Source organism: Camelus ferus, chromosome 16 (genome assembly GCF_009834535.1).
Source record: "Camelus ferus isolate YT-003-E chromosome 16, BCGSAC_Cfer_1.0, whole genome shotgun sequence".
In the NCBI taxonomy this organism is placed as follows: Eukaryota; Metazoa; Chordata; class Mammalia; order Artiodactyla; family Camelidae; genus Camelus; species Camelus ferus.
Genome location: NC_045711.1, coordinates 24,362,919 through 24,373,488, shown reverse-complemented (window position 1 = coordinate 24,373,488; position 10,570 = coordinate 24,362,919). Strand labels below are relative to the sequence as shown.

Genomic DNA, 10,570 nt, shown 5'->3' with positions numbered 1-10,570 from the left:
AGATCTGACTCTCCGATGCCACCTGCCGCTCAGGTCCGCAGAAACCGCAGCACCGGTCACAGACACCCCAAGATGGGCAGGGTAATCCAGTGTTTCCCGGTAAGCCGCTCCCTCTCCGCCCCGTCCTCAGTAAGGTTCCCGGAAGCTGACATTCCAGAGGTTTCTTCTGAAGTTCTTTCCCTCCTTTCCAGACAGCTGAGGAAGCAGAGCCGGTAGGTGAAACTCAGAAAAGCCATGGACTTGCCAAATTCTCCTCCCTGGGTCATTTGCCCCGTTAATCTCACTAACCATTAAATGACAGGGACTAACGGTGGACCGTGGCCCTTCCTCCTCCCCGCCCCCAGCCTCCCTCCAGTCACCAGCTTTCCTGCTCTTCAATTATTGAGGAGCTGCAGTGTTAGCACTTCTCCGGTTTAAAGGTGGGGGTGGGGGTGAGGGCTCCCTATCAGGCCTTTGCCCAGGAGCTGGGCCTGCCCAGGGGCTGGTACATCAACCACCCAGAAACATCTTTCCCTTCCCCTTGCCCTCTCTCACTCTTCCACCTCCAGTTTCTCTTGAGCAAAAATATTAAAGAGTGCCAGAGAAAGTTGGACAGAAACTCACAAATAGGCCAACTGCGCAGTTAACAGCTCTCCTTCCCTTGTAAACAGTTTTATTCATTTTTAAGAATCATGCAGCAATCCGTAAATATTGCATCCTTGACGTCCCCACTGTAGTGTGCCCACGAGTGTACTCCGGGGAGCGAGGGGTCCACAGATGGCACATCAATACACTTACACTCACACACTCTAGGTGTGCAGATCCTAAAGCAAAGTGAGCAACCAGCATGCCAAGATCAGGTGGACAGGACGCTGACTCTCCCCAGGTGAGATGGCTTAAAGTGTGTGTGTATCTGTGCCCAGGAGATGCCCCAGTGTGGGCATGACCTCTGTGGGATGGAACTGGGTAGGGGAAGGACAGAGGGCTCCATGTGGAGGCCGGGATCCCCACACCAGGGGAGCTCAGACCTTTGCAAGGCAGGAAGGAGCCACAGGCCTCCGATTAGTCTATGCCCTCCTGTGCGAAGTCAGGCCCCTTCACATTCTCTCTGGGTCAACTGCTTATAACGTGGCTGTCTCCAGATGATGGAGGGGCAGCTGCCCTGTTCCCTGATCAGGCTGAGGACCAGCCCCTTTGGACGGGATATTTCTGCTTGTCAAAGAGCTAAATGAGAACAAAGGGGATGGGGTGGGGGAGAACGGACTGTCTGACAAAGGAGTGAAGGGCCATTTCTAACCCACGTGTCTTGGTTATGGAACCAAGGCCTTGGGGAATCTCTCTGAGCCTCTTCCTGGAGAAGACACAGACCCTCCAAGGAGGGGTGAAGACAATGGCTTCCTCCTAGGGTTCCTGGCCACCATGGCTACTGTTTTCCTGCGTCTCCTTCATCTCAGGTGACACCACACTGTGACTACTACCTGCCGGGAGGGAAAGGAGGTGGGTCTGTGGGCCACCACCCCAGGCTACGGGGAGCCCCCCATTCCCTGGTGCTTCTGGGGCTCAAACTTAAGGAAATGAGGAAGTGGGGTTATTGCTCAAATCTTAAATACGGAAGGGGCTATAAGAATGTTCGGAGGAAGATAGGACATTAAGTGGGGCCTGAAACAGCAGAGTCCACTGCAGGATTTCTGAGCGGGTGGACGTGGGAACCTGAGACAAGCTTAGATTCAGGCCTGGCTCCTGGAGGGTGGGTGAGGACAACAGGCCTCCCCAAGCAGGGCAGACAGAGGTGCAACCCCCAGGCAGCCTGAGGGTCACCCGCCTGGCGGTGCAAAGAAGCCACGCAGAAGGTGCAGAGGATTCCCGGGGCACCGGGCTCTCTTTGAGGCTGTGGAAACAACCCTGAAAAGCTCTTCTAGGGAAACGACTTCAAATACGAAGACATGCCGTCGTGATGGGCACAGCCAAGGCTCTGCCGCATCCCAGCCTCACAAACGCTCAGATCTGACTTTGCTTCCCAATCTCATGCTCCATTAAACCAGCACCTCTTCCGAGAGCCAGTAGCCAATGCATTATCAGAGGGCTACGTGGACTCCATTGATAACACCAGTGTTGAGAGAGGAGGAAGACCCAACAGCTTACAGTCTGGCCTTGCTGTTTCGGGCTGTTATTTACATGCCCGACACTGGGCTGCAGTGGGCACATGATTTGAACAACAGTATCTCTAAATCTCTAATGAGACTATGGAAGGCAGTATCTCCCCCTTCCCTCATTGGGCTCAACAGATCTGGAGGGCAGGGAAGGAAATCAGGTGGGGTGGGGAGGCTCCCAGACCACCGCTGTCCCCAGCTCAGCCCTCCCCCAACTTCCGACACTGACTGAGCCGAACTGCTCCACCCTCTCTCTCAGCCAGTTTCTTCAACTGTTAAGGGCATGAAAAAAAAAAAAAAAAAAAGAAAGAAAGAAAGAAAAAAGAAAAGAGAGTGGAGACAGGGACAGCAGGAATCAGAATACCACCTGATGGGGCAGTAGTGATGAAATGTGATCACATACGGCAGCTCCTAACATGTGCCTGGCACATAGAGAGGGTCAAAAAGTGTTTTTGTAATGTCACCTGACTCTCCGTGGGGGGATTCCCAGATTCAAGGCCTCCTTCCTAAGCAGACAGACATGAGGCACTGGCTCTGCTACCAGAAGCAAGAACCGTTTTGCCAACCAGCCCCTGTTTCTTGTCCTTGAGAAAGGGGCTCCTACTGCTTTCTGAGGGAAACTCCACTTACAGTGCAATATGGCTTTCCCTTCTAGCAGGAGTCACCTCCCAACCCCCACCACAAATTGGAGGTTTCAAATTGGCTATGATGTCCCAGAGACCAGAAAATGCCAGGTGGGTGTTTGTAATGAAGCCACCGAAACTCCGAGGCTTCTTGGTCTCCCCACCAAGTAGAAAAACAGACGCACAAGAACAACCAGTCTGTGGATCTCGGCTCCCCCTGAAGATCAAGATACAGCGAAAACATTCCAGAGGGTCTCTGCCAAGGGTTCAGGAGCTGCAGTTCATCGAGTGGCGTTAGCCCATAAGGAGAAAGGAGGCTTCCGGTCCCTTCTGAGAGGGGAAGGATGACGGTTACAGAAGACGAGGCTGGGAGGAGGAGCAGCCCGCTCTCACGTGGGTATGAAAAGTCTCCAGGTGTCTTGCTGAGGATGCCCAGGAGGTCAGCAGTGCAGCGAGGCCAGGAGGGGATTCAAGGGCAGCAGGGGAGCCCCGGACCAGGGGCTGGGGCTCTCAGACGGCCAAGGGACCCCACGTGCAGGGCCTGTTCTCGGGGTCCTCCAGGCTGCCAGATGACGAGCGCCGGCGCTGTGTGTTTCGACGACTGACAACGTTGTCATCCACCTGCCAGGCACCTGAGGAGGGGAGAGGAGTGTCATAGGAGCCGGACCTTCAGCTCGGTCCAGGCATGGTCCCCAGCAGGACAGCCCGGGAGTTCGGCAGGAAAGCTGGCAGGATGCATGCTACCTGGAACTCCCAGGGTGTGCAGCCCGGCCCTGGAGAGGGAGAATGGGGAGCAGTGGCTGCCGCTGGGCGAGGTGCAGTCACGGCTGCTGTGGTCCACTGATGGAGGGACACGCAGGATGATCCCGTTTTGTGCCCCAGGACCCACTTCGGCATCTTTATTTGGTTTCGAAGTTGGCCTACGTGTCATGGTGGACAAGGAAAAGAAACTGGGTCTAGCTGAGACTTTTCATGTGGGCAGGAGGAAGTAGGGGGCTGTAAGAAGAGGGTTCATGGAGGCTGTGAGTTAGTGTTTGCTGTGGGGGTCTGGGGGAGGGGACAGGAAGTGACTGGCCGCCCAGCAGGGGGCCAGGGACCACCCAATGGCATAGGGGAAGACAGTGTGATGGCTCTTCCTCTCTTTCTACACCCAAACGGCCTGCTGAGGTTTGCTATCAGCCCCAGGAGACTTTAGCCCCAGAGCTTTGGGGTCCCGCAGGTGCCGTCCACTAAATTCATCATCCTCCCCCAAATCCTACAGCCCCTGCACCAGAAGCACTGGCTGCCTGTGCTGGAAACCAGCTCTTGGTGCTTCTCCCTGCTGTGTGCTCTGCATCCAATCCATCACGACCTCCTGCTTGTTCACTTCCTCAGCATGTCTAAATCTGCAGCCAGAAAACCTGGGCACACCCCCAGTTTATTACATATTGACTGCGTGATCCTGGGCAGGTCATGGTACCTGGAGCCCTGGTTTTACCATCCATCCAATGGGAGAGGAGTACTTACCCCACAGGGCACCTGACTCGTAGAATGTGGTCAACAACCAGCGACACACTCCCCATCCCTGTTTTTGTTCAGGCCACCCTCATCCCCGCCGCTGTTGCCCTCCCAGCCCGCAGACTGGCTCCATCCAACTCATCCCCTCCTGTGCAGCAAGAAGCTCCTGAGATGAAAGGCAGGGTCATGGCTGCCCACATGCTCAGCATGAAGCCCTAACTCCCTGGGGTTGAGGAAAGCCTCCCATCCTCTGGCTGGACAACCTCTGAGCCGCATCTCCCAGCACCTGACCTCACAAGGCCCCCTCGGCCGGATGGGGTCCAGCGTGCTCCAGAATGCTCCCCTGCAGCCTGTGCTGCCACCCTGCTTCTCACACTGCGTGGAAACTGCTGAATTCTCGACCTCCTCCTGGGCAGGGCCCAGAGCAGCGCCTGGCCCATCAGAGGACTTGCTCCATGCACCGAGCTGACAATCCTGGAGGGCGGGCCTGGGGCTCCCTGTGTTCATGTGTGAGGGGGGCCGCTCACGAATGTCTGGGGTCAGTCTCAGGTAGACCAGCCCAAGACATGAAACCCTTTAATGGCAGAAACACTGGGATTAAATGGGTATAAACTGCTTATTTCCTGTAAATGTCCTGGTGGGATAATCCATCCTAGGGCTCTGTGGAGGTGGACCCCAGGGGAAGAGGAGTGAGTGGAACAGGAAATTCGTAGGCATCTCTCCCAGCCAGATGGAATGTGGGGACCTCTGTACCCCTGGGGGTACCAGAGTCAGGGACATGGGTCACCAGTGCTTTTCCCCTTGAAGGGTGGCACTGTGAAGTAGGATGAGAGAAGAGAAGGCAAGGCTGCCCTTCAAGTTAGGAACCCCCCACATAAAATGAGCTGTTTGTTCATTTACGTAATTTGGTAGATCTCATACCTATTCCTCAATGTTTATGGGGCAGGACTCCGGGAACTGCGGCTGTTCGGTAGGAAAGACCAAAAGCAAATGGTAAACGAGAGAGAAGACACACATGCATGCACAAAGTCAACACGCCGCCGCCACCACCGCGCCACTGCAGGCACCCTGCCGCGACACACGACCGTCGGGCTGCCTGGCCCTGAATTCTCACGAGTCTTTGCTGCAAATGCCACCATCCCAGACCCTGAGCCAGGGCCCAAACTGACTCCTTCCGAAACAGCCTCAAGACCCAGATCTCACGTCTCTATCCTCCCCTGGCTTCCTGATACACTCAGTGGCACCCTTTCCTTCAGAAAGTCCCCCCACGGGCCTGGGCAGAACCTCACTGCTCAGCTCCCCTGTCCAGAGGAGGGAGGGCCAGCGGGGTGCGCAGGAGGACTTCCTGAGTGCGTGCTCCGGTTCTGTCCTGCCCTCGGCCGGGAAACCAGAAAACAGCCTGGAGATGCAAAATCCTCCTCGGGAGATAAATAAAGGCGCCTCCCACTCAATTCCATTTTGGGGACTCAGAAATCAGAGAGTGAAGAGACCTCTAGAGGTAGATTTGAGGAGCACGTTTAGGGAGATTTCGCACACCCACTTTCTGACTCTACCCGGCCACTAATTAAAGGGCTGTAACAGTTCCAGTGTCTTGTAGTTTCTCTCCAGGGGAAAGAGAAAGTTAATTCAGATTTTTCCTTATTGTCTGCAAAGTGTAACCCTTCCTAGTAGGGTCTTAGTCTTGGGTTATTTCACGTCTCCGTGGGTATTTTTAGATTTCATTGCCTATGCCCACTCCTGCACAATGCTGTCATTTAAAAATACACTTGTATTTCCACTAACGAACCCATATTAGCTTTGCTTTTTTCCGTCACACCCCCCGGAGCCTTTTCACAGAATTATCACTGGTCCCCTGACCACCATCCTGCCACCTGTGTGATACCTCATCAGACTCCCTGGAACCACGCCAACTTAGCACAGCCTCACAGTTCTAATCTCACCACCTGTACCTGTCAGCTCCGACTTCCCCCCTTTGAGAACCTTGCAGAACAATCCAGAACATAATACCACCCCCGCCTTGGTCTTGGGGCCCAAGAAGACCCGGAAGCTTCTTAGGGGAAGAGGGGCTGGAATGACAGAGGGGCTCGCCCAGCATCACTCCCACAAGGGTGACGAGAGTGGTGGGGGTGGGGACCTGCGTGTCCTCGCCACCAGCTGCGGCTCCCGGCAGAGCACGCATGGGCGTGGGGAGGGTGGGCCACGGGACGCTCCTCAGGTCTGCTTCTCATGGGCCCCCCATGAGGGGATCGGCATCCTCGTGGATAGGGAGACAGACTCAAGCAGAGGCCAAGTGCCTGGGAAGCTGTCCTGATGACCGCAGGATGGCCAAGCCAGCCTGCGGCATCTCATTCGGGGGATGGAGCTCTGAACTTACAGCGGAGCGTGATGAGGCCTATTTATTCCATGGGTCCTACCTAAGCGCACACTCCTGTGATTAACCCGACAGATGCTTCCAGAGAGTTCCCCAGCATCTTGCTGCCAGTGTGATGCTAACAGCAAAACTCGGGAAACATTTTACCAGGAGAGACGCACTTTCCCTCTCCCACGAGAGCCCTGGAGACCTCTGGGTGAGGCTACAGTGGGACACCTCCGGCACCGACGCCCGAGCCCCTCTCCTGGCAGCCGCCACCATCACGGGTATCACATCTGGCCTGAACGGTGAACCCAGTTTAAGCTCAGAATGGCTGGCTCCTGAGATCACCATAAGGAACCCCAGGGGTTCTATCTTCCTTCCAGGTATTGCTCCCCTCCCGTAATCCCAGAGTGGAATAAATATCAACAAGCAGGTTGGCTGGAAGGAGTTGGGAAGAGGAAGAAGCAGAAGGAATCAGGTCAAGTTCCACTAGCACAGTTGGCTTAGACAATTCCCAGCAGCTCCCTCTGCCAAAAACCAGGGCTGTGCAGGGGAGCCCCCTGGGGGAGCCAGGAGCCTAGATTTCTCTCCAGAAGCCCAGCGAGAGGATGGCCGGTACAGCTGCCACAGACATAGGGCAGAGTGAGGGCAGAGATGTCACCTTCCCCGACAAGTGACCAAGGACGCCAATTCAAGACAAATCCTTCCCGTAACCTTTGCCACAGAAGCATCCCTATCTGCATGGCGTGGGGATTAATGTATCTCCCAGGTGTTCCTCCTCGGGAACTCTCAGCCTGCTGATTCAGGCTCTTGCCAGCTAGGAATGGAAACGTCAGCAAGAGCCCCTCGGACGTGCGCGGGCCCAGCCAGCTCGGCACAGCACAGCCGGTGGGGACAGTGCTGGCACAGAGTGAACATGAACTTTCACATGGAGTCTGGGTGACACAAATGAGTTTCAGAATAAACAAACCAGACGGGCAGATTTACATTTGGCAAAAAGACATGAGAAACACACGGACAGACAGAGCAAGGTAAGGAGTGGGAAGGCGTGGAGGGAAGAGTGCCCCGGACCCCAGCCGCTCCAGCCCAGACCGGACGCGTCAACGCTAAGTAGGCAAGGGGGAGGCTTGGGGGAAGCAGCTCCGGGAAGCCCAGCTTCCCCGCCACAAGCCTGCGTGTTGGGCCAGAGGGGTGAGGACCCTAGCCTTTCATGGGCCGATGGAGAGTGGCAACCACAGGAGGCAGTGTCCCTCCAGTGCCTGCGGCCACGTCGCCGAGCGAGTAAAGCACTGGACCCGTGACGAGACATGGCTGTTCTGAAGCTGATAGGAGTCTTCGCTGCGGGGCCTGTTTAAGAGATTACTAACACAACGTGAAGGTAAGCTCTGCCGTGAACCCAGGAGGGGCAATTTCAACCTAGTCCACCGGGCAAGGCGTGGCTGGTGGAGCCCTTGGTGAGCACGCAGCGGAAGGACGTCAGTGCTCAGACTGTGACTGACAGGGCTCCCGGGGTCAGTTTAGGGTCAAGAGAAGGACTAAGGGCACTACGACGGCCCTGATCAAATGTAACGTCAGGGCTCCAGTGGGGAGAGTCACCCTCGACCCCTGATCTCTCCTTTGGGATCCAAATCTAGCGAGTACACAGTGCAGCTGGTGTAACCCGAAGCTCACTGGGTCACAGAGCCATTTGCTAGTCTGCAAGACGCTGGCTTTCAGATTCCTCTCTGAGCCTAACTCAACACATCCCTCTGAGGAGCTATAGGTTCTCCTTTCAAGGGCTCAGGCTCTCTTTCCAAGACCTCAGAGAGGCGGCAACTGCCTCAAACTCCCTGGAAACGAGACCAGGCCACGCCTACCACGGGATCTGCAAGATGGCGATGCAGGCCGCACGGTCAGGCCAAATCCAAAAGATTTGGAAGGAGGCCTGCTCTTCTCTTCCTGTCCTAATGGTCTCAGAGCAGGGGTGGCTCTTTGCTCAGGGACTCTCCCAAGGCTGCCTCAGTTCCTTTCAGCAACGGGTTTCCAGCATCTTAGCACAGCCCTTGCCTTCTTGCAGGAACTGCAGGGCAAGAGATGGGTGTCCCAGGGTGAGAGCAGGGGTGCGAGCAGGGGAGCGTCTCCCAGCAAGTTCATGTTCAGCGGACTGCCACTCACCGGGTAAGCAGGCCTCAGAGCACAGCTCATTGTCCAGTGCTTTCACGCTTGCGATGTCAAAGTCATTGTTATTGTCACACTCCACACCTAGAAATGCGCATGTCCTCTGGCCTGAAACGGAGTTATTAACGCAGTTAGAGCGGGGCTGGCTGTCTTTTCCTCTGCTTTGCTGTCCTTAAAATAAAAATCTCAAGAATGGAGACAAAAAAAATCAAACCATGTGTTAAAAAAAAGACAATAGTAAGTGGGTAAAGAGCGGATAGTAAAGGAATCAAATTGTGTGGGGATGCTGGTGCTCTCGCCCTGCCCGGCTCTGTTCCCTGAATGGGCCCCTTTCCAGCCACTGTTCCTGGGGGAGGGCTGTGGGATGTGGCCACAGGGACCCTGGACCAGAGCAGAGCTCTGCCAAGCTGGGAAATGCTAGGCGAGCCTTGGGGGAAGTGACCCCCTGCTCTGGCCTGTCTCGTCGGTGTGTGTGGGGTGTGATTATGACCACGAGGCTCTGCAAAATTTTATTTATAAGTAAAATGGCAATTATAGGTCTTTGGTGCCATAATTTTGCACATCAAAGACTTAATTTGTTATTCTAGTATGTTTTAAGGGACTGACCAGAAACCTACAGTCATGTAACAGGGGGAGGGGAAAGTCTTAGATATCGTTTTTTTCAGAGTCCCTCCACCCCCCGGCCTTTTCTCTTGGTGAAGGGGAGAGCAGGAAACATACATCTACCCTGTGGGCTATGGAATGACAGGTGGAAACCACTTGTTGCCCTGCACTTTCCAGAAGCAAATATTCTATGGGGGCAACTGTCGCAAAGGGGAACTCTAGGAGCCCTGAGGGCTGAAGGCATGACCCAGGGCCCAGGGGGCCAAGGCGCCCATCCCCACCTCAGGCTGGCGCGTGAGTGGGGTGCAGGCCCAGCCTTGGCGGCCGCCCCTCCTCTAGGGCTGCTCGTCCAGGCGAGAGTGGTCAGGTGTGCATGCACGCCCCCCTGAACTCCCCCAAGCAATGGCCAGCACTAAAGCAGAAGCGACCAGGATGACATCTGTGTCCGAGTAGGATCTAGGTCTGCTTTGGAGGCTGCCCTTCTGTGGAGGCACCTCAGAGCAGCCAGGGAGGACAGCCCGGTCCTGGGATGTCTGGCTTTCCATCCCCGGGGGGGGGGTTCCCAGCACCCCTCCTCCTACTTCCTCACTCTGTTGGTCATTCCTTCTCTTCTAGGCTTACTAGAAATAAAATTCTTCTGACTGAAAGTAGAATTGAGGCCTGAATGATGGTTAAAGAGGAAAAAACCCCAATAGCCTGTAAAACACTTGTTTATGCTGAGCTGCTGAGGTCTCTGGACCACACCACTGTGCCGCCGGCTGCTAAGATGCCCGTTACCATAACATCAGCCGTTTTCCTCACTAAAGCAAGCCTGAACCTACTGCCTTTCTCCCAGGTGGCGGAAACTGCTCTGCTGCTGAACCCCGGGGCTGCTCCAGCCGCTACATGAGACTCAGCTGAGAAGCTTAAGCAGGAGGGAAGGTGATGGGAGTTGCCCAGGAAGCTTCAGAATCTCCTGACTGTAGATGGGGAACTACGCGTATTTTCTGCAGTGTCCTCCTCCTGACATTCTTGGCTCTGAGGCCCAGGAAGAGCTGGGGAGGCCACCGAGGTCCTCGGATACCCTGTTTGTCCATCAAGAAGACAACCTCTCCCCAACAGCCACACAGCTGAGCAGGGCTACCAAATCACATCAGTGCCTCCTTCTGTGCCCTCTGGAGAATGCCCAGGGAAGATACGTAGTAAGAGGGAGCAGATGACCAGGTCTT

General features: G+C 55.3%; 1 protein-coding gene and 1 long non-coding RNA gene across 6 annotated transcripts in view; one reads left to right on the top strand and one right to left on the bottom strand.

Moving 5' to 3' along the window:
• Positions 1 to 622: 622 nt before the first annotated feature.
• RNF157 (ring finger protein 157) overlaps positions 623 to 10,570 on the bottom strand; it is a 69,700-nt gene continuing 59,752 nt past the window's right edge. For 2 of the 4 annotated variants that reach the window (XM_032456782.1, XM_032456780.1), the window contains one exon: positions 7,630 to 8,867. In XM_032456782.1, coding sequence (XP_032312673.1) covers positions 8,611 to 8,867 — 257 coding nt within the window. In that variant the 3' untranslated portion in view covers positions 7,630 to 8,610. Of the gene's footprint in view, positions 3,385 to 5,170; positions 5,213 to 7,629; positions 8,868 to 10,570 lie in introns of those variants that run through there. The other 2 variants (XM_032456783.1, XM_032456781.1) reach the window with 2 other exon arrangements.
• On the top strand, positions 7,534 to 10,326 carry LOC106728642. Of its 2 annotated transcripts, none has more exons than XR_004311644.1 (4): positions 7,534 to 7,633; positions 7,859 to 7,980; positions 8,659 to 8,759; positions 9,978 to 10,210. It is a non-coding gene; the product is annotated as an uncharacterized LOC106728642 (long non-coding RNA). The 2 variants fall into 2 exon arrangements; XR_001364900.2 differs by having other exon boundaries at positions 7,535 to 7,633; positions 10,198 to 10,326.